Genomic DNA, 25,089 nt, shown 5'->3' with positions numbered 1-25,089 from the left:
TCCTCTGTCATTGTAGGTTTGCTACACACATGTGTAGAGCGGCTGTGTTGGTCTGAAGAGCTGCTGTATTGCTCTGAATGGGTTTGAAATGAAGAGGCAGCAGAGCTTGGTGCTTCAACAGATTGAGAGGAGGCAAGAGCCTTAATACACGTTTTTCTACTCTGTTTACTTTTCTGTTTCTTTTATTTTCTGTTACTTTAGCTTTTTGTTTGCTTTCCATTTCTTAGAGCATTAACATTGGTCTATGCAGATGCATATGCAAAATTATCACTTTTACATATCCACTTTGCCATTCAAGCAAAATTATCACATTGGCTTATGCATATTTGAGACAAAATAATAAAAAAATATTATTATTTTATTATTATTAATTTTTTACTAAAATCAATTTCTTATATATATTTTATAATTAGCATCCACTACATATATTTGACATTAATAATACAAATGCAATAATAAAAAATATAACTTTTTAATATATTATATTAAAAATATAATAAAATGAAAAAAATATATATATTATATTATAATAATAAAATGAATGTGCAAGTGAAGGTTTGTTGTGTTGTTGAAAGAGAGAGAAAATGAAAGAATTGTGAGAGAGAGAGTGGGAGGAGAGAGAAATAATGATTAAAATATGATTTATCGGGTGAATAGTAGTTATCCAAATTTGGATAAGCACTGTTTATAGGTAGTTAAATATTTGAATATGCATAAGTCAATGTGAAGGATTTTAGGATCATATTATGCAAATATGACTTTGCATATGCATATGCATAGACCAATACTAATGCATGTATAATGACTAGCTAGCCACATGCAAATTCCAATTATGCCTCAAGTTTTTAAGAGATTTTGTAGCATATTATGTGTATTTGCCTTTAATATTAGAAAGTGTTTGGATAAAAAGGAGCTCATGGCCGTTTTGTTTGTTTTGCTAAGGGGATAGAGGAAAAAAGAAGACAGAAAGTAAGAGAAGTGTTTGCTTGGCATTAGAGGCCAATCTCTCATGTTTGGTTCTCTTTCACATAACCAAACAATGTTTGATAGCCATAGAAGACTACTTACCTTTAAACTACTAAGAGCCTTAATAGTTGTTCAGTGTAGGCCGTGTCACAATAACATGCAGTTTTCAATTTTCTGAGACGTAGTTTTCAATTTCCTGTTCCGATCTATATATAAATATAGATCTGATCCTTTTAACTATCTTTAAAAGGCATGTAAACTGCATAAGTTTTAGATGTTTCGTCCTTTAGTACTTGGATATGATGCAGGCTTGGATGTGTTGAGTTTGAGTGATGTATCTTGTAGCTTTTGATATGTTTATCGACTGGAGCATTGGACCTTTGGTTTAAAGATGAGTGTCTTATTTTGTGCATTTTTTTTTAAAATTTTGTGAAAAACCTTTTCCAGCGTGTAGTATTCGTTGAAAATATATATTTTTGTCTAGTAAACTTATTTGCGGCGATCTGTCGATTATGAATTATTGTCACTATTATGTATTCTCAGCGGGTAATTGTCTGAAAGATCTAGGCATTTTCGGCATTTTTTTTTTTACTTTTTGCGACGACATATATTGTCGTAATTGACTTTTCTCAACGATTTAATGCCGGAAAAGCCATTTCTGTAATTTTTTGGGACATTTGCGACAGACAAAAATCATCGAGAATATGCATTTTTTGTTCTGACAATTTTTGCCTATCGATGAAATTGATTAGAAGTGAAGGCTTAATTTCATCGAAAATGCATCGAATTAAAAATCGCCGAAAATGATCAAATGCAGTAATTATTAGGGGTATTTGCATAGATGTAATAGAGTATTGCCAACTAGTTGCAAATAAATTATAAGTTTTAGTGAAATTGTAATTTTTTGTCAGTTTTAACCTAATAATCGACTTTTTGAGATCCAATTTTTCTTCGCAAAATGTAATATTTTAGCAATGATATAAAACTCGTAGCTAAAAGCTTATCTTCAGTGAGAAAAACTTTAAATTCGTTGCTGATATCACTTTTAACGACCAAAATTATACCGTCATTTGTATTCGCTACAAATACATGAGCGGAGAAATTTTCTACCAAGTGAAAAAGTAATTGTGATAACAATTATAGAATTAACAATGATTGTAATCGTTGCTAGCAATCTTGTTGCAATTGAGTATTGTCAACGAGTTGCATTTTCTTATAAATAATTTCTTTTTAATAGGTAAACATCATTTTTTCATAAATAATAAGGTTCAATGAAGATATAATTTTGTCCTTTATAGTCTAATAATTAATTTTATGTGACAACTTATCTTCGTAAAAGGTAATGTTTTAGTTATTAAATAAAACTCGAAACTAAAAATTTATCTTCAATGAAAAAATAATTTAAATTTGTCATTGATATTACTTTTAACGGTTAAAATTATACTGTCATTTATATTGGTTGCAAAAACATTAGTGGGAGAATTTTTCACCAACTGAGAAAGTAATTGCGACGATAATTATAGAACTAGCAACGACTATAATCATCACTAATAATTTTGTTGTAGTAGAGTATTGCCAACGATTTTTATTTTTTCATAAATAATAAGTTTTAGTGAACTATAATTTTTTTGTCCATTATAGTCTAATAATTGACTTTTTGCTACCCAATTTATTTTAACAAAAGGTAATATTTTAGTGGCGATATAAAACTCGTAGCTAAGGGTTTATCCTTAGTGAGAAAACTTCAAATTCGTCGCTATTATCACATTTAATGACCAAAGTTGTACTGCCATTTATATTGATCGCAAATACATGAGTGAAAAAATTTCGTGCCAAATGAGAGAGTAATTGAATTCTATCTCTGTCTCTTATAAATAGAAAAGTAAAAGTAAAAGAATATGTGTTAGGCACATATATGAGACATAAGGGTAATGTATAAAAATGGTGTGTATGACCTCTATGAGGGGAGTCATGCGTTGCACAACGTAAACACGGTGAGAACCAAGAAGAAAAACTACTACACTCATTGTACAGTAAATTAGGGAAAATGGTGAAAAACTAGAGTTTCTCTTTCGATCTTTGATAATAACTTAATTGTGCATAATTTTATTATTTTACATAAAGCATTATTATAATTTTGTAGTATTAATTCTTATTATGTTTTTATTAGTCTTGAGATATATATTTATTTTTTACATGATTTAATAAAAAGATAAACTTATTCTGGACATTAACATAAAAGGAAGAAATGAAAAGAAAGGGAGAAAAAGAAGGTTGGGACGAGTTGATCTAACGAGTAGAGTAGGACATAAATGAGCGAGTTTCAAAGAGTTTTACTCGAGTTGAGCCAACCTTAATCGAATAGTTGAGTCAAGTAGATCTTATTTTTTTTCATAAGTCAAACTCGGTTTGGGTTTAATCGAGCGAATATCGAGCGAACAATTGTACAAACTAGTTCATTTACAACCTTACCAACACGAGGGGGGTGAAAGGGAGGAGCTCCTAATTCCTCTACCCGATGGTGGACACTTTGGAGGAGCAGTAGTACTAGAGATAACTTCAATTACAGAGCTTCCAAGTTCGAGGGTGTTGTGTTATGTGCTTGTAATTCTTTGCTTGAAGGAGAGCTTGTACTTGAGCTTTGGATGCGCTCATAATGTCCATTTCTTCACTGAGTTTTTTTTTTTTTTTTTTTTTAATCTCTCTCTTGTTGTTATATATATATATGAATAAGTGGACTTTAGTGAAACGATTATAACCAGATTAGGAAAAAAGGAAGAAAGATTAATGTAAGTAGCATCTTAAGGATTCTCTTCTGATCTTCAAAGAGATGGAGATGCTTTCTAGCCCACATTATATGTCAAGCTTAAGCAAATGTCCATTTCTCTTCTGATCTTCACCAAATATGTTTAGTGACGGTTTACCATTTTTTTGTGACAGTTTCTTCTGTCACAAAAGACACATTCTGTTGTAGTGAATTAAGTTCGAGGGTGTTGTGTTATGTGCTCGTAATTCTTTGCTTGTACTTGAGCTGTGGATGCGCTCATAATATCCATTTCTTCACTAAGTTTTTTTTTTTAATCTCTCTCTTGTTGTTCTATATGAATAAGTGGACTTTAGTGAAACGATTCTAACCAGATTAGGAAAAGAGGAAGAAAGATTAATGTAAGAAGCATCTTAAGGATTCTCTTCTGATCTTCAAAGAGATGCAGATGCTTTCTAGCCCACATTATATGTCAAGCTTAATTACATCATCAAGCATGATTTTGATGCCATTTTTGCAACTTGCCAAAGCTATAGATCCTTCAAATATTATTATAACTCATGCTCACAGGTTTTAACTGGATCACTTCCATCTGTTATATTAATTAAATACATCCACCAAAACTGACTATCCACCAATAGATCATCAGTTCCTTCCATTTACGTCAGAGATCATCAATTTCTTTTACTTATAATGAATACCACAAGTTCAAATAAAAATAATCATAAAAAAAATTACAAGATGATGTAGATTTTTAACTCTTGATGATTCTCACGTTTTTACAATTACCATTTTAGTTGGTAAGAGGCCGAGCCATTTAGCAATATTCTGTCATCATTGATTTTCAAAAATAAAAACTAACAAGTCAAAAATGTAAAATCATCCAATGTTAATAACTAGAAAAAAAAAAAACAAGAAATAAGTGCTGCAGGTAAAAATAAGTATAAAAACATTTTATAAAAATAAACTCACAAACTAATGTAATTTAATGTGATATATTTAGATCTACTTTATAATAAAAATATGAAAAATGTTATTTGTACTTAAGAAAAACTTAGAAAAAACTTATTTCTCTATATGTCAGTCATTGATATACTGGAAATTATGAAATTTGAAATTCAAAATTTGAATTTGAAAATAAAACTGACAAAATAAGTCTTGTAAGTAAAAATATAATTAAAAATTGTAAGTATATATAGCACTACGCTCTAAAAATATATTTACAATTTGATATACCACATCAAACCTTGTCAATTTATAAGTTTATTTTTATGAAATCAATTTGTTACTAAGATGATTCTCCAAACAGCACCTCAGAGTTCACATTTGAAACTTAACCAAGCTTTTATTGTAAACTCTGACATGTTGGTTTAGTATTTTCAAAAGCCTAAATTTGAATCACATTCCATTACACATTTTTGTACAGCGGTCTTGACGTTTCAATATTCAATCCCAATAAAACGACTCAGTTATTTTCTTGTATGTACTGATCAGCACCCTCAAATGGCCCCCAAATTTTGAGTTGTAAAAATTGATCCTTAAGGAAGAAAGACGACGGTATAACGACTCTGCCATTATAAAAAAACAAAAAGAAAAGGCAATCCTCTTTTTAATACGGGTCTCGCTACGCGTAATTAAAGAGAACTTTAAAAAAAAAAAAGGTACAAGACGGGAGTGCAATTGAAAAAGTGAAGTCAAGAGTAAACGGTAAAGTAAGAAAGAAAGCAAACGAAAAGTTAAAGAACGGAAAATATATAAAAGAAATGGAAAAGTAAACAGAGTAGAAAAATGTGCATGACCCAACGTGAAAGAAAATGTCATTGATTAATATTCTAATCACGTAAAAACAATCTTACAAATTATATTATGAATGAAAAAAATTCATATCTTCACATTTAACTAAAGTGTTTATCAATATTAAGATTTACATCTTTACTGCATCTATATTTATGAGCGAAGAGATTAAAATCTAAAATGAGAAAAATAGATTGTTCGTAGACAGTAGCTTACTGAAAAGAAGTATTGAGTTGGAGGCGATTGAAGACGTGTAACTGGTGGTTGGAGGCTAGGCGATTGAAGAGTCGCACTAGTTAAAGGTAATGGGTCCTCTTCGTTTCTTTTTAATTTTTAATTTTTATTTAATTTAATTTGATTTAATTTAATTTTTTTCTATTTGCTTTCATTTTTCACTTTTTCTTTTCTTTTAATAAAATGTGTGGGGTTTCACGTGTGGGGTTATAAGTTAGCTCTCACTTTTTCATTTGCTATCACGCGTGGGGTTTTAAGTGTATGTTTTTGGTACATTTTCTTTAAATATAAAAGTCATTTCTCTTGATTTTAAAGGGTCCTAATTATACTGTTGATTATTTTTTTTAGAGCATAAACTCAAATCTGATTCAACTATAATTTCTTTTTATCATCATTTAATATAATATATTCTTAAAATTGACTCAATTTCCTATCTGTAATTTTTTCTGATAAGGATATAATCAAATCTAATAACTCTATTTTAGCATCATTTAAAAAGTTAAAAAAATCTGAAATTTCATTTTGCTATTTTTTTTCCGTCATGTTTCGAATGAAATCTGAAATTTTACTTTGCTAAAAGTTTTTCTTCATTTTCTTTGTCGAAGAGGCGTTGCTGGGTGGGGGATGATGGGTTATGGCATTTTCTTTCATGTTGGGTCTTGCACGTTTTTCTACTCTGTTTACTTTTCCGTTTCTTTTATTTTCTGTTACTTTAGCTTTTCGTTTGCTTTCCATTTCTTACTTACCATTTTCCGTTACCTTACCTTACCATTTTCCGTTACAGCACTCGTACGTTTTTTTTCCCTATAAGTACGCATAGCACCTAGCAAGACCCCATACGCTATTACTGATCATGGCGAACCCAACTTCTTTCCTATTCCTCCTTTCTCTGACGCTGCTTTTGCTACAATCTTACCTATTTAGCTTTGTTAATGCAGAAATTCTAAACGTTACCACCGATAAATCTGCTCTTCTTGCATTGAAAGCTCACGTTTCTTCTAATGACCCTCACCATGTTTTGATAAGCAACTGGTCCTCCAATACAACTATTTGCACTTGGGTCGGTGTTACCTGTGGTTCTAAACATCTCCGAGTCAGAGCATTAGACCTTTCCTACATGGACCTTGTAGGTACCATTCCTCCGCACATTGGAAATCTTTCGTTCCTGGTCAGTCTAAACATAAGAAACAACAGCTTTCAAGGCTCATTGCCAAATGAGTTGTCTCGTCTTTATCGGTTGCAAATCCTAAAGTGCAGTTATAATGAATTCAGCGGAGAAATCCCACCAAGGATGGGTTTGCTAAACAAACTTCAAATATTGTTTCTCAATGGTAACAATTTTGAAGGTAGTATTCCACAGTCTCTATCAAACATGTCATCATTACAACGGATAAGTCTTGCATATAACCAGCTTTCAGGCTCCATACCATCCTTTATATTCAAGATGCCTACCTTGCAACAAATTGTCCTCCACTCAAATAAGCTTTCAGGTCCAATGCCCTCCCTTGACTTCAATGCGTCTTCACTAGAATACATTGACCTCAGTGATAATGAGTTATCTGGTGAACTACCAATGTTTGATCATCTTCCCAACATACAATATCTTTCTGTCGCCAAGAACAATTTCTCTGGCGTAGTCCCAGAAATAGGGAACTTAACCATGCTTTCATGGCTATACCTTAATGAAAACAACTTTGAAGGTACGTATGTTTAGGTTTAAATGATCATCGATTGACTATATATTATATTCTTTAGTTGGTTTGCAAACTCCAAATTTAATTTCTGGATCTTAAATGTTTCACGTACGTACAGGTACGATTCCATCCTCCTTGCTAAAATGTACACAGCTGGAATCTATAGATATGGGGAAGAATAATTTCACAGGAAGACTACCCCCAGAAATAGGGAATTTAACTATGCTTAAGCACTTATATCTTTCCTGGAACAAGTTTGAAGGTATGCTCATAATAATTAGCCTTGTTTTAGCGAAATATATATGGTGTCCGTGTCGTTGATTTATTATATATGATTGTTTTATGATCGTATCTGATTTATAAGAAGTACCTTTTCAATCGAAAGCACAAAAAATATTTCTCAACATTAACGTATGTGCATGCGGGGAAACTATAAGATTTTGCTTTAGTCTAGGAAAAAAATTGTAGAGGATAAATAATCCTTCACTAATAGCTCCTTTCTTATAAGCATCTTTCTTTCTTACATTTCATTAATGAATAGGACTTTTCTTGATAAACGAGGATCATACTTTTATCCAATACCACATGCAATCAATATAATTAACGTCTAGTACGTAGTTGACAGTGCAATGTTTTTTTTTCCACCATGATCAGAAAATGAAAATGGAATGTACGGTACCGGTAGGTAATCAATTAGTTATAATTAACATATTTTTTTATTTGTATATATATTATGGATCCCATATATCTGATTAACATGGTATCATGAGTCCAAACTAGGGCTGAAAACCGTCCAAAAATGAAACAAAACCAACCAATTTTTTATTTGCTAGAAACTGAGTGACTATGGGAGAGAGAACTGACCGGACTGGTTCTGGTCATTTCGAAAGTTTGGGGTTGGTTTGGGATGGAGAGAGAGAGAGAAAGAGAGAGAGAGAGAGAGAGAGAGAGATGGGATGGAGAGATGCAAGAGAGGAGAGAGATATGCAGCCAGACTAAACGGAGGCCCACTGAGGGAGAGGCGAGATCAACAAGAGTTCTAAGAGATGAGAGAGAGAGAGAGAGACGTCGACCGAGTGAGGGCTGAGTGGAGAATGGATGAATGAGGAAGATGGGGAGAGGGAGGGTCCGGAGGGAGGACATTTGGACCCAAAATGACGCCATTTGGTATAATTGGTTTATTAAACCAAACATCATTGGGTTAATTTTTTTTCCTAATTGCATGGTGCTAAAATAAGCCATTTGACTTACTTAAATTAAACGGGGTTGTTTTATATAAGAATAAAATAAAAAATATATAAATATATGTCGGTCGGTTCACTGGTTTGAACACGGCTTAAACCGGATCTAAACCAACTGAAGTTGGTTTCCCTCAATTTGAACTGCTGACCGACCAGTTCTCCACTAATTTTGGCCATCTCCTAAATATTGCAGCCTGTTCCAATCCGTTATAGCCAATTCCGTCGGTTATTGTTCACTCACTTCAACAATGTTTTAAATCTCTGTTCTTATGTCTTATCTTAATTTTTTTGTACAAGAATGATCTGCAGCTAATTTGTATGATTCACTTTATGCACTTTTTTAATAAACATATATAAGAATTATTATTCACATGTTTGTGCAGGTTCAATACCGAGTCAAATTGGAAATCTGCAAAAACTAAAGCTATTCGGTATTGACTTCAACTATTTGTCTGGACCGATTCCGTATGAGATCTTCAATATCTCAACTTTACGAAATCTTTTGTTGGTATCAAGTAATCTCTCAGGTCACCTTCCATCAAATATGGGCCTTTTTCTTCCAAATCTTCGGATCCTTACTCTTGGTGGTAATGAACTGAGTGGAATGATTCCCAACTCTATTGTTAATGCTTCACAGCTCTTCATTCTAGATTTGAGTTGGAACTCATTCTCTGGCTCAATTCCAAAAACAATTGGTAATTTAAGGCTCATCCAGATTCTGAACCTCGCCTCAAATAAGTTGACAATTCAGTCTCCAGAACCTAGGAGCATTTTCTCTTCTTTGTCGAGCTGCAAAAAGCTCAGAGTTTTATTTTTGCACAACAATCACTTGAATGGCATCCTTCCCAATTCCATTGGGAACCTCTCAACCTCTCTTCAAATGCTTAAATTACATGACTGCAACATTAAGGGCAACATTCCAGAAGAGATCGGTAATTTAAGTAGCCTGATTGGTTTGTCCCTATCCCACAATAAACTGGGAGGACCTGTTCCAACTTCAATTGGAAGGTTGCACAAGCTCCAAGGTTTGCTTCTTTATGGTAATAGACTAAAAGGTTCAATACCATATACGCTCTGCCATTTAGGAAGCTTGGATACACTAAGTTTAAGTCGTAATGAGCTTTATGGACACCTTCCTGCATGCATAGATAACATGACTTCACTAAGAAATCTTGACTTGGCTTTCAACCAATTAACTTCTTCAATTCCTTTGAGTTTGTGGAGGCTTAAAGATCTCTTGTTGGTTGATTTATCATCAAATTCTCTTAATGGCCCTCTATCTTTAGATATTGGGCATATGAATGTCTTGAGAGGATTAGATTTGTCAAAAAACCAAATAACAGGTTGTATCCCAGTTACAATTGGTGGGCTAAAAAATATTGCCATTCTATCTTTGGCAGTCAATCGACTAGATGGCTCAATTCCTACATCTGTTGGTGAATTGGTAAGCTTAGAGGTTTTAGATCTTTCCTACAATAACTTATATGGAGAGATTCCCAAGTCCTTAGAAGAACTCTCATACTTGAAATATCTAAATTTGTCATTCAATAAACTGCAAGGAGAAATTCCTTCCAGAGGACAGTTTGTACACTTCCTAGCTGCATCATTCATCTCAAACAATGGACTTTGTGGTGAGGCTCGAATGCAAGTCCCCCCATGCAAAGGAAAAAAGGCCATAGGAATACGAATACTGAAATATGTGTCAATTGCAATGGGGTTAATGGTACTTGGAGTGTGTCTTGTATTTCTCTCAATAAAACGCTGTAAGAGGAACACTAAATTGTCACATGACACGAATTCAATGGCTTTAGCAACATGGAGGAGAATTTCACATCAAGAACTTATTCGAGCAACAGAAGGGTTCAGTACAAACAACTTACTTGGAGAAGGGAGTTTTGGGTTTGTTTACAAAGGAACACTCTTAGAAGGTACAACTGTTGCTATAAAAGTTTTCAATTTGCAAGTGGAGGGGGCATTCAAAAGCTTTCACATAGAATGTGAGGTATTACGTAATATTCGTCACCGGAATCTTGTCAAAATCATTACCGCTTGTTGTAACATGGACTTCAAAGCCTTGGTATTAGAATACATGCCTAATGGGAACCTGGATATGTGGTTGTACTCTGAAAACCATTGCTTGAATATGTTACAAAGGGTAAATATAATGATTGATGTGGCAACAGCAATAGAATACCTTCATCTTGGTTACGCAACACCTATTGTTCATTGTGATCTGAAGCCTACCAATGTCTTATTAGATGAAGATATGGTTGGACATGTCGCTGATTTTGGCATCGCCAAACTCCTTGGTGATGGAGTTTCATTAACACAAACAATGACTCTTGCTACAATTGGATATATGGCACCAGGTGAGGTTAAGTTCCATGTTTACCATTCTAGTACATACTCTCATATAAACACATAATATTGTTCTCTTTTGATAATGTATTGACCGTTTTCATTTTAGTACCATATAATTATATTTTCTCACGAGAAGTTGTAACATATGTATAGAGTATGGATCTGAAGGACTTGTTTCTACAAGGGGAGATGTGTATAGTTATGGCATTTTATTGATGGAAACTTTCACAAAAAAGAAGCCCACAGATGATATGTTTACCGGAGAAATGAGCTTGAAGTGTTTGGTACAAGAATCATTAGCCCTTTCTGTACTTGAAGTTGTTGACCCCAATTTACTAAGCAACAAAAATGATTATGCTGCAATGGAGGAGTGTTTGCTATCCACCATGGGATTGGCTTTGCGTTGTTGTGCTGACTCGCCTGAACAGAGGATTGGTATAGAAAATGTTTTAGCTACACTCAACAAGATCAAATTGAAGTTTCTCAAAGATATTAGTGGACGCTAATCATGTGATAGAAAAAGGTTAGTTTATAGCTATTGATTTCATGTTTATGGCTTTCCATATGGTAATATTTACAGTAAACTGAGACTCTCCTGAAATGAGACTTTTTTATGGTAATTAGTTTGTCATGAGATTGCTAGCTAATAGAAATGAGAAGTTTACATATGTTGCAGCTGATCATTGGAGCTAATATCGTTAGCATCCAATGGGTTTTGAAATCATATTCAAAGCAATGGAGGCAAGTAAAAGCATTGTTTCCACTCTTGTGGCATGATGGAAGAGGAGTTTTTTGTCTTTTTATTTTTAATTGTGACGTTAATATATATCATTGTCTGTAGACATGCTTACTACAGATTAGGGAAGGGTTAGGCTGGTTTCAAGTATATATGGAATCTTACCTTTTTCTGTACATGCAGTTACTTGAAAATAAGTACAGAGTAGCATGAATTCTTGCCATTTTGTACCCAAGTCTCTTCAACATCATCATTATTATATCATCATGAAAAAAAACAGTTAGTCTAAGGAAGCCATTACTCTGCTAAATTTATGTTTACTATACAAGAATCTAATCAAATGGTGGAGAACCTCAACCTAAGCTTTCTTTTATTCATTGGAAAAAAAAAATAAAATACTTATGCGAATGTCAATGATGTGATTTATGCAGGTTAGTTGTATTTTCTGTATTTCTCAAAAGATGTCAAAAGACTCATATTAAATGTGTTGGACAATTCTTTCAACGGGCCTTTAGCTTCTCTTATCTTGTCTTGTCTTTACCTTAACTGGATTGTTTTATCTTTGTATGCAAGTATGTTATGTTTGTTTGTGTTGTTTGGTCTTAGTTTGTTTGTGTAATGTTTAGATTGATTTTAATACTGGTTTTCATACCTGGGTTGGGATTTTATGATTATTTGTAACCCTCAGGTGATTTTGATTGTAACCACGGTATTCCTCCGCCATAAGTGAGGGCTATCAATAAAATTGGAGTATCGTCCTATTCCAAAAAAAAAAAAGGGTCCTTTAGCATAATGTGTTGGCTATCATGATTTGGTGGTCGAATCACTTATGTAATGGGTATGCTCTGTTAATTAGATGGGACGATATTAATGGACTGCAGATGTAAAGAGATTATATCAATGAAATAAAAACGAATGTGTGTGTATATCTATAGTGCAATATTTGGGACTCACCTCACCTCCAAGTGGCCACCAATGTTAACCACGAATGCATTGGGAATGGAATTTACATCGACCCACTTTCCTTTATGCTCCACTTGAAGGCTGGAGATCCCATTATGTATGAGTAGTGTCAAGAGGCCGTGATTAGAATGAGAAGGCATGACCAGTGCTACTTCTGGCTTTGGACATGGCGGATACAAGTTTGCAGCCAGGATCTGTAAACCTGATTAAGTCCAAATTCATGGCCTTTTCCATATATCCGTCTCCTAATCCCAAGCTCACTGATATTCCTTCCAACAAGTCTCTATCTAGTTTTCGAGTTCTTTTGCCATACTAAGGCCAATGAGATCGATCTCTGTGGCAACAAATACAAGAGCTAATTGAAATTAAATTGACATGGTTCCACTAAGATGGAAACTAGAAAGCATATTATCCATCAGTTTAAGGTCGATGATTAGATGTCAGTTCCCATGTAGACTAGAAGTTCGTTCGACTTTGTCACAAGTTTACAATTGGCATTTCTTCTAGATATGTGCATTTGCATCGTCATATGTTTATGTTTGAAAATCAAATAAAACTAGATTAGGAAGATAATGGAGTATCTGTGGAGCCTAATTAAGGTATGCAATATTGAAGTTCTCTACTTTGGAGGTTAATCTTAATAAGAAAGATAAGACAATACCTAAATCCAGAGGGTTTAGTCGGTGAATGAAACTTGGGATGTACAAAAACCTTGAGAAAATCCCTCCAAAATAATACTTTGTCCACAAAAGCATTAAAGCTGGTGCCGCACCTGATGGAGTCCAGAACATGCTTCCTTGCAAATTCCTGCTTCTCCTCCTCCGCCAGATTGAAGAATTCACTACATGCCTTGATCATTGCCTTCATCAGGCTCTCGTGCACACCATGATTGATCACTTGATAGCCATCAACCTAATTATACATACACAGATCGACTATATATGCAGAGGTATAAAATGGATAATGCAAACCACATTAATGCATTTACCATGAAGAAGAACCAGCCTTGGCAGACTTTGCCAAGGTCATGGACAAGCTTGGTTGCTTCAACCTGATCAACGTATTCAGGTCAAATTGTCAATAAAAAAAGTTGCTAAAGAGTAAAGAGAACAATGTAGTCAGTTAGGCCAACAAACAAAATAGAGTTCGAAGCCTGCTCCTTGTAATATTATATAGATAAATATTAGTGATTTAATTGAAGTATTTTCAATTATGTAACTAACTGGTTTTCTATTTTTTTACTAGTTAGTTACTTTACTTCTTTTACCTTTACTTTACCCTTACAACCTTTAGCCTTTTACATGTATAAAAACAGAGACCTGTTGTAACTCCATTCAGAGTGAACATAGAATAAAATTCTTTTATTTGTCAAAGAGTTTTACATCGTCAAATGCATGGTGATGATCAATCAGCAAATCCCTATCATTTACAGAATGGAGATTCGATTGGTTGTCTTGGTTTCTCAAGTCCTCACGGGGAATAATTAACACACATGGTGTAGATCCATGCAAATAGCTTTGAGGATAAGTACAAGATGGGGTTATCAATGGAATCATAAATCAACCAGTCAATTTCGATCCTCTGTATGAAGTATGGGAGTGATGCAACACTATGATACTGTCTTGGATCTTGAATTCTGTATTGATGGACATTGCAGGGACAATCATATATGCGACGACTGCAAAAGAAATGTGGGAAGTGTTAAAGAATCAAATTTTTCAAGGAAATGGGCCATGAAGTTTTCAATTGCAAAAGGATCTTGCTTCTCTTTCACAAGATTAGTTGTCAGTAATTGTTGACTATAGAAAATTTAAGTGCTTGTGAGATGAACTTCTTAACTGCAACCAGACTCCTACTTTAGTTATGTCTGTAATAGTAAAGGCTTTAATTTTGGGAGATATGACCTCAGGGCCAGTACTCTTAGACGACACGTAGTTCATGCGTAGATGCAGTACATGAGCAGAATACTTCTACACAGCTGAGATTATAACACGATCCAAACAGGGTTTACTATTGATCTTGTTGCTTTGCTTATGAAGTTCCACAAATTCCTTGAGGGATGGTTTACATCAATTTTTCTGGCATGCTTCAGCTCGGTGAAGAAGAATACACTGTTAATAGTCATTTTCATGCTTTTTAGGTCTTTTCTTCACTTTTGTAGAATGAAGTTTGAAGCTTCCATCTGCAACCCTTGGAGCTGTCATCGCCTAGCACGCATCTCATGGACTTGTTCCAAGAAATACATTACAACCTAGTCTCTCCACTAAACAGGGTGAAATATGCCCATCCCATATGAATTGCATATCTATGGTGATTTTTTTGCTCCATTATTTTATTTGAAAGTTCTACCTACCATTGATTTCGAGGGTTTTAATAATTTTTTTTGACTTTTTTAGAATATAGTCATTTGATATCATATCAAAATATGATAAAAAGATATTGATTAAAAGAATAATACAAAACACTTTTCTAAAATTTATAGGTTGATTCAAATTAATCCGACCTCCAATACAATAGACACCCTTTTGGATCAACGATGCCCTACCTTCCATCGAGTAATCTGAAAGACTCGACACGAGTTCAACCTACCTTCCAGGTAGATTCCTTTGAAACTTAAAACTTTTTTTCGTACGTGCATTTGAGTCGTTTTAACACCGTGCCTAATTACAGCCTCCATCAATGCCACATTTTGGACCAATGATGCCCTACCCTCCGTCGAGTAATCTGGAGGACTCGACATGAGTTCAACATACCTTCCAGGTAGATTCTTTTTAAACTTCTATTTTTTTTTCATACGTGCATTTGAGTCATTTTAATACCGTCCCTAATTACAACCTCTATCGATGTTACCTTTTGGACCAATGATACCCTACCCTTCATCGAGTAATCCGAAGGACTCAACACAAGTTCAACATACTTTCCAGGTAGATTCCTTAACCTTTTAATTTGTTTTACGTATGTGCATTCTGAGTCATTTTAACATCATTCCTAATTACAACCTCCATCAATGTCACCTTTTGGACCAAGGATGCCCTGCCCTCCATCGAGTAATCCAGAGGACTCGACACAAGTTAAACATACTGTGACGCCCCGACTCCCACGTACAAAAGAAGGGGAATCGTGACGTCGGGATAATGACAATACGGTCACGCATCCCATCGAAATGTGCTCAAGTGTGTGTGCAACATGCAAATGTGCACAATAAAAATTCGCAGCGGATATTATAATAATCAACTAAGTACCAGAATTTTAAATAAAAATTTTCAAAACGAAATTATCTTTAAAAAGTTATACAGTCATCCCAAAATATATTACAAGACAAATACATAAATGACCAATAAAAATAAATCTCGACAAACAGGAGCCAAACTAAGGCTCGTCATCCACATCTACATCAAAATCTGCGATACCATAAAATGGTACCACAGGTAAGTATAAACCAAACAACTCTCGGGATAAAAATATATTAATGCTACCAACATGCATTCATATGACAAAATACATTTAGCCATAAAATACCATTTTTCCCAGAAAAATGATTATTTCCAACACACGCCAAAAATCCCATTTGGCTCAAAAATATAGTCTGTCATTTTCCCAGAAAATGATTCACATAAACAAACCATTTATCGGACACTGTAGGCGGGAATCGCAGGCGAGACTCTACCACCTTCCCTGCTTACCACCATCCCTACCGCGTGCACCGTAGGCGGGAATCGCAGGCGGGACACAACCACCATCCCTGCTTACCACCATCTCTATCGCGTGCACCGTAGGCGAGAATCACAAGCGGGACTCTACCACCATCCCTGCTTACCACCATCCCTACAGTTCCTTTCCACACAATGAATACTTACCACACACAATAGATACATATCAGAGTACTGTAGGCGGGAATCACAGGCGGGACGGGACTCTACCACCATCCCTACAATCTCTTTCCCTTTTTCTCAAACCAGTCCATCCAAACATTTCAACATATTCAAATCATTTCTCACACATGAAATCATGATTTTTCAAATCACACATGCACATGAATGCAAAACACGAAAACCCAGTTTTATTTACAAACATGATCATGCGTGCAATATGCCATGTACATGAACAACCAACAATACCCAATAACAAACCAAACATACAACCAACTCCGTCCACAATCCATCCGACCCCCGAAACTCCTCGGACTCAGTCCGGCAAAACAAACCAATTCACAGATAATGTGTTAGTGCGAAAATATATTTAAATCACGAAAGTTCTTTAGGAAAATACTCACAGCGCTATAATAGGATTTCTGGAGGATCACGGAGTTGAAAAAGGTAGCGACTCAGCAACAACACAGTGTAAAATACACTGTGGCCTTGGGTCTCAGATACCCACTTTTCAATGGAGACAAACTAAGACCCGAAATTGATAGGGTAGGGCATAGGGAGGTCGGTGAAGCCAATGGTGGTGGTGGTTTACCGTGGGTGGCGGCGCAATGGGTGGTTTTAGGCCAAAAATGCACAAATCGGAAATGGGCTTGGTGGGGCTTCACCGGTGACGGATCGGAGCTGGGGTTGGGTCCATTGGGTAGCTGGGAGGTCGGGGATGAAGTGGTGAAGAGATGGTGGCCGGTGGTGGCGCGACGGCGGCGCAATGGCGCAAAGAATGCCGCGGCTTCGTGGGGTGCGTGTGGGCTACCGGCGGCGAGGTAGGGGCTGGGATTTGGGGGGTGAGGTCGCCGGCCGGTGGGGGAGCTGGTGGGCAGGGCGGTGTTGTGCACGGCGGCTGGGCTGGGAGAGGCGACGGACGCACGAGAGAGAGAGGGAGGGGGACGTCCGCGAGGGAAGAGAGAGGGAGAGGAGAGAAAAGAAAGAGAAAAAGAAAAGAAAAAGAAAAGAAAAGAAAAGGGAAAAAGAAAAATGGAGGGAAAGAAATGAGGTCCAGTCCTCACATCTTAGATCACAAGAATGATCCAATGGCAACGATTTTAAAACAGTAAATCAATTAAAATAATTTAAACGTAATGATACAATGAAAATAAAATAATTAAATCCCACAATCAATTAATTTAAAAGAAGAACAATTTAAATGTACAACAATAAATAAATATTAAGAAAACATAACAATTTAATTCTCACAATTTAAAGATCATAAAATAACCCATTTAAAATATCCGATAATTTTAAAATAAGAGAATAAATTTTTGAATAAATAATAATAAATCCTTCAATAAAAATACACTAAAATACGGGGTGTTACACATACCTTCTAGGTAGATTCATTTTAATTTTTTTTAAATTTCTTTTTCCTAATTACATTTTAGTTGTTTTACCACCGTGCCTAATTATAGCCTCCATCAATGTTACCTTTTGAACCAATGATGCCCTAACTTCTATCGAGTATTCTGGAGGAGTTGAAAAGATCTGAAAAGACCCCCAAATAGCAAGTGAATCATCAATTGTGCCATTTAGTGTGTGGCGCCCCCGACCCCCTTTAAATAAAAACACGGGGATCGAGATGCCCGGATGGTGACAACACGGTCACACATCCCAACGAAGTGCCAGTGTGTGTACATACAACGGTGTACAACAAAAATAACGCAGCGGATAGTCAACAAAGTACCAGAATTTACGTCCAATGTAAACATCAATAGAGGTTTAAATAATAGTTATACAGTCATCCCAAAATTAAAATACAATGCATTTAAAATAAAGTAGTTAAGCGAGTGATCCCAGATCACTCGTCGGGCGGAGCCGTCTCCTCAGGCTCGCCTCATCCTCCTCTGCATCAAAATCTGCGTTACCAAACATGGTACCGCAGGTAAGTACAAACCAAACAGGTGTCAGGAATAAAATGCATTTGAGACAACCAGCAAGCATGCACATGATAAAATATGCAATAATCTCAAAAACGTCATTTTCCCCGAAAATGAATATTCCCAACGCAAGCCAAAATCCCAGTTGGCCAAAATATCCATAAAACATTTTCCCAGAAAATGAATTACACAAAAATCCAACACACGCTATTTTCCTAGAAAATAGTCCATTTTTAGTGTATGCACCATGATCTCCCCTATGGGTCATCCACACACTCTGGCTTCATAGCGATGCCCACTTACGCGCCCAACACGTTCGTGGGTACATCTACTACACAACGAGCGATGCCTAGTTCCGCGCCCAGCGCGTACGTGGCCAAGCATCCTCTAGTCCCCACCAGCAGAAGGACCACGAAGTCGGCACGAGACCCTCTCGTCCGATCCCAAAAATACTCTCACATAAAATCATCAATTTCCAAATCACATATGAATATGCATGCAATACACGAAAACCCAGTTTTCTTTACAAACATGATTATGCATGAAATAATGATATGTACATGCATCCACCTGATCTAACAACCATCAATAAACAATCCCAACAAATCCAATCAACAACTCATCAACAATTAATAACCAATTCAACCAAACTAACCAACGACCCCCGAACTCCTCGGACTTAGTCCGGCATGCCAAATAAATGCAGTGAAATTGGTTAGTACAAAAATACATAAAATTCACGAGAAATCTTTGGAAAATACTTACAGTGCTATAAAATAATTTTCCAAGGATCACGGGTGTGCTTGAAGTGAAAAAAATAGCCGTCGAACAGTGTAAAATACACTGTGGCCATGGGTCACAGATACCCACTTTTCAACGGTGACAAACAAAGACCCAAATTTGATGGAGTAGGGCCTATGGAGGTCGGTGAAGCCAATGGTGGTGGTGGTTTGCCGTGGGTGGCGGTGCAAGGGGTGGTTTTAGGCCAAAGATGCACAAATCGGAAATGGACTTGGTGGGGCTTCACCGGTGACGGATCGGAGGTGGGGTTGGTTCCAATGGGTAGTTGGGAGGTCGGGGATGAAGTGGTGAAGAGATGGCACGACGGCGGCGCTGGAGCGAAAGTGACGCCGCGGCTTGGAGAGGCTCGTGGTGGTTAACGGCGGCACAAGGGGGGCTGAGATTGGAGGGCTACCTTCGTCGATGGCTGGGGAAGAGGATGGGCCGGGCGGTGTCGCACACGGCGGCACGACGGCGGTGCTACGGGCGGACGAAAAAAAACAACGGAAGGGAGAGAGAGAGTGTCCGTAGCGCGCGGGAGAGGAGAGAAAAAAGAAGAAGAAAAAAAAGAAAAGAAAAGAAAAGAAGAAGAAGGAAAAAGAAAAAAAAAAGAAAAAGAAAAGGAAAAATACAGGGAAAGAAATGAGGTCCAATCCTCAAATTTTGAGTCACAAAAATGATCCAACGGAAACAGTTTTAAAGCAGCTAGTGAAATAAAATATTTCAAACACAATGATTATAATTAAAATAATTATTCAAACCCGATAATAATTAAATTTAATTCGAGTAGAAACTTATACAAACAACAATATTTAATTTAAGAAAGCGCTCAAAGAATAATTTTTGCAAACTAAAAATCATAAAAATAACCCAACTAAAACTTAATAATTATGAAGCACGCGAAATAATTTTTGCATAAATAAAATTAATTCCTTCATTAAAAATACACTAAAATACGGGGTGTTACATAGTGCTGAACGTTAAAAGAATTCTGGAGGTATATCACACACGACTGATCAAAACTGTTATATGACTAATGGTATTACACTTTTAACCCTATGAGTAAACATCTAGTGACCTCTAGTGGGGAACAAAAACATGCAATGAAAAGATGGGTCATCTATGACATCTTGTGGATATGAAATAGGGCATCCAAAAGAATAATAACATGCTCATCATGGACAAAAAGGACTTGCAGATTTTCTTTTGAATAAATACATTAACCAAAAAAAAACTTGAAAGCATTGTATTATCGACCAAATTAGTTGAACTTAGCCCTAACAGGAGCCAAGGTTGAAAAAGCTTGCCTACAAGTTTGAAAAAGCTTGCCTACAAGTTTGAAAAAACTTGCCCACAAGGTTGTAAAAACTTGTCGACTAGGTTAAAGTCAGTGTTCACCAACCAAAATCAGCAACTCAAAAATAAAAACAACCCCAAATTAGAAATCAAAGCAACCCAACAACTTAGAAATCACCCAAGCGTTCACCAACCAAACTGAATAAGTCAAAAATAAAAACAACCCCACATTAGAAATCAAAGCAACCCAGCTCAAAAAACATAAATCATTCAATAATAACCTAGAAATCAGAAATAAAAACAACCCCAGATCAGAAATCAAAGCAACCTAGCTTGAAAATAATAAATCGTGCAATAATTGCCTAGAAAATAGGAAATAACAACAGCCCCAAATCGGAAATTATAAATCGTGCAATAATAGCCTAAGAGTTTTAGTTGTTGGCCACGGCTTTTAGATATTAATGTTCTTAGGTTGGTATTTTCCGCCACCGACACAACCAATAGTCACGTACACAGGCCTCTCAGCATCATCTTTCTTAGTCCTCTGTGTCCTTACACCAAATCCCTCTTTCTTGGCATATAGCTTATAGTAGGTAGTAAGCTCTTTCAAACTCTCGAATTCCATATCGGATCTTGGTGCTTCAACCCTACCCTCATCATCCGGGACAACAATTGTGCCCTCTAAATCTTCATCTATGTCTAATAACATTTCTAAACATGGAAACATAGGGATGGATTAGCATAAATTCAAAATTAGCGTCATTATAGTGAAATAAAAACCATACAAAAGTGTAATACCATCAGCACATCAGAAAATGTACTTCCAGCATTTTCTTCGAATTCTCCAAATTCAGAAAATTCTTGCCTATGGTTCTCCAGATTACTCAACGACGGAGGGTGGGGCATATTTATATCAAAATGATGTTGCAATTATGCAATCAATTGTGTTTCATGAGCACGTCATATGCAAGTCATTAAAAAATAAAAGACATCAACCTGCCTACTCACGTGGTCAACGTTTGGATTTCCATATGTATTGAGAGGTGTCTGTAATGAATGTAAAGTCGATGTCGAAGGCCTGCGATCTTCTTCTTCCCCCATTTAAAATTAATGAGAATGTCTTTCGAGACTTTGAAGGCGAAGCACATGATGGCAAAAGAAGAGAAAAAACAATTAACCTCTCATAATTGATAGCAGTAAAAAAAAAATAAATAAATAAATAAAAAGAATATGGGATGATGTATTTTTGGGGTGAAGAAAATTGAGAACTCCCAAGTGGTCTTTTTTTTGTTTCATAATTGGCTCGGGTCAATGTGCCACATCATAATATTCGAAAATGCCTAATCTTAGGTTACAAATTATAGCCCATGAAGTCCATGCAGCCCGAATAGCCTTCTTCTTTCATCACAACAAAAAGAATAGAAAAGCAATAACACCAAAACTAGCACTCAGGCTATGAATTTATATAGATAATGCATTTCTATTTTCTTGAATAAAATGTATTGGACAGATATTGCTGAGAGCACTAGAGTTTTGTTAAATTTTGATTAAAAACATTAAATTTTATAAATTTAGCTAGACACTTTTTAATAACACCAAATAACACCACACACTTGAAAATGCGGATTTTCAATAATATATTATCCCAACAGAAGTATGCAGAAACATGGAAAAAAAAAAACTTCTAGTTTCATAGTGCTTGCATAAACACAATCATCAATTTTAGAGCACCAAAGTAGAGAACATAAATGGGCATGCTAGAGTACTCAGGTGATTATGATGATGATGTATCTAACGATTGATTTGACATAGCCCTCGTCCGAAATAAATTTTGAGGTCTAAACTCCCCAATAACTTGCAGCTTGAAAAAACCGCCTAAATACTTGCATTTATGAAGTTTGTGAACTTAGTTGGATAATGTTTAGCATAAGAGCAGTGCTATCCTTAAACATTTTATATATATAAAAAATACAATATTATTAAAAAAACACTTCTTTAATCACTAAATAAAAAAAAAATTGTCGTGACCCAATTCAATTAGGACCCAACTATCGGTGAGAATAGCATTTTTCTTAGCATAATTGCTTAGTTAGGATTTTCTTAACATGGTAGACGATCATGATATGTTGATGTGTCATTGTTTCTTGTATTTAATCATTAGATTATCTCTCATTTAAAAAAAAAAATAAATCTAATGATTGATTAATAATATTTTGTCCACATAGTATGATAGAAGTGAAAAGACTAGTCTAAATCCGTACGATATGTTATTTTCCTAAACTAATGTTACGTGCATTTGATATGCTCAATCAACAACACAATCAAAACAAAGTTAATGTCATTTTCATATGGTCCATATCTTGTCTCTTTTTAAGAGTAGATTTACTTCTTATTTGGTGAATTTAACGCACTCAATAGACATAACGAAAACGAGAGATGGACATGGAACCAACCCTAAGGAGGCATAGAAGGGACATAAATTGAGGCAAAGCATTAAAGCTTTGCATGCTTACAAATTTGGAGTGGACCCTTCTCGATGAGTACAAACCTAGTTGATTTGAGTTCTTTTTATTCAAATCTTTTCCATAAGATCAAGCATATCTCTAACCCAACTAAAAGGAATTAAGAAAGATACCCAGCCCAACCTCGATAACATGATATCCTCCTCATCTCATCCCTTTTTACAGTATATATATTTCTTTTTGGGGTGTTGCTTTCATTGCCCATTTATTCATAGGTCAAACTCAAATGCATGAATGGCAAGTTGTGGTAGTGTAAATGTATCCAAATCACAATTTTGTGGTCAGTTTGATGAGAATATATAACACTTTCTTTGGTCCAACTTCAGCTTGATGAAGTTGTTTTCACTTCCCATACTACCTCAAAAAATAAATCCCATGAAAGAAAAATATATATATATATATATGCAAAAAAAGTGAAAATATATTCCCATCAATTGGCTTATTTTATATTGTCCAAAAGATGTTGGGTGAAACGATATCCAATGGTGTCTTCCAATGGCATTAAACCAAAAAAAAAAAATTGAAAAGCTTCCATAGAGCTTAGAAAGCATTGTGGATATGAAGGCAAATTGGGTTTTATTATAATTTTTGTTTATAAATAATAAAATTTGGGTACAAAATGGAAACTTAGCCCTCCTCCCATTAATAATGTAACACCCTGTATTTTAGTGTATTTTTACTGAAGGAATTATTTTTATGGATTCAAAAATTTATTCTCTTATTTTAAAATTGTTGGATTTTAGTGGGTTATTTTTATGATTTTTAGTTTGTGAGAATTATATTTTGAAGTGCTTTCTTATTATTAATTATTGTTATATGTTTAAAATCTCTTTATTCTAAATTAATTACTGTGGGATTTAATTATTTTAATTTCACTTTACCATTACGTTTAAATTATTTTATTTAACTTGTGGTTTTGAAATCGTTTCCGTTGGATCATTTTTGTGACCCAAGTTATGAGGATTATACCTCATTTCTTTTCTCTCTATTTTTCTTTTCCTTTTCTTTTTCTTTTCTTCATTTCTTTTCTTTTTCTTTTTCTTCTTCTCTTCCTGGCCTTCACACGCACGACCACTCTCCCTCTCTCTCTCCGTCCGAACCTTCTCTCCCCCAGCCCGCCACCGTGCGCCGGTGGTGGTCGACACCGCCCGGCTCCCCAGCTCCCCCAGCCACCAGCTACGCCACCCCTCTATTTCCAGCTCCATTCGCGCCGCCGTTAGCCATCACGAGCCCATTGAATCCGCGACATTCTTTCAGCCGCTGCGCCGCCGTTGCACCACCATTGGCCACCATCTTCACACCACTTCATCCTCGACCTCTTGGCAACCCATTGGACCCAACCCCACCTCCGATCCGTCACCGGTGAAGCACATCCAACTCCATTTTCATTTTGGGTATTTTTGGCCTTAAAACACCCATTGCGCCGCCACCCATGGCCAACCACCACTACCACTAGCTTCACCGACCTCCCTAGGCCCTATCCTATCAATCTTGGGTCTTCGTTTGCCTCCGTTTGAAAGTGGGTATTTGTGACCCACGGCCACAGTGTATTTTACACTGTTGCGTTGCTCAGACATCACTTCTTGCAGCTTCGTGATCTTTCAAAAATTGCTATATTGCACTGTAAGTATTTCTCCAAAGAACTTTCGTAATTTAAATGTATTTTTGCACTAACTCATTTCACTGTATTTGTTTGAAGATGCCGGACTGAGTCCGAGGAGTTCGGGGGTCGGATGGATTCGTGCATTGCATTCATGTTCATGTGTGATTTGGAAAATTATGATTTCATGTGAGAAGATTTTTGGGTGCGTGTGTATGACGACCCCAAGCCGAAAGGGGGTATTATCTCGGTGGAGCTCCTCTGGTTATTCGGGAGCGGAATATACTGAGTAACGTCCCCTGGATTGTCGTTGGACGGCAATGGGATCGAACGAGATGGTC

At 35.8% G+C, this 25,089-nt stretch overlaps 1 protein-coding gene and 1 pseudogene across 1 annotated transcript; one reads left to right on the top strand and one right to left on the bottom strand.

Moving 5' to 3' along the window:
• Nucleotides 1-6,611: 6,611 nt before the first annotated feature.
• On the top strand, nt 6,612-12,500 carry LOC109019850 (probable LRR receptor-like serine/threonine-protein kinase At3g47570). The gene is made up of 4 exons (XM_019002220.2): nt 6,612-7,458; nt 7,571-7,714; nt 9,077-11,062; nt 11,208-12,500. Exons 1-4 carry the CDS (start codon nt 6,612-6,614, stop codon nt 11,558-11,560), a joined length of 3,330 nt encoding a protein of 1,109 aa, XP_018857765.2. The 3' UTR covers nt 11,561-12,500.
• A 240-nt stretch (nt 12,501-12,740) lies between these two features.
• On the bottom strand, nt 12,741-21,532 carry LOC109019847 (annotated as a pseudogene).
• Nucleotides 21,533-25,089: the final 3,557 nt, after the last annotated feature.

The sequence above is a fragment of the Juglans regia genome, chromosome 4 (genome assembly GCF_001411555.2).
Source record: "Juglans regia cultivar Chandler chromosome 4, Walnut 2.0, whole genome shotgun sequence".
Classification (NCBI taxonomy): Eukaryota; Viridiplantae; Streptophyta; class Magnoliopsida; order Fagales; family Juglandaceae; genus Juglans; species Juglans regia.
Note: the sequence above shows the minus strand (reverse complement) of the source record. Positions and strands in the feature narration are given on the sequence as shown.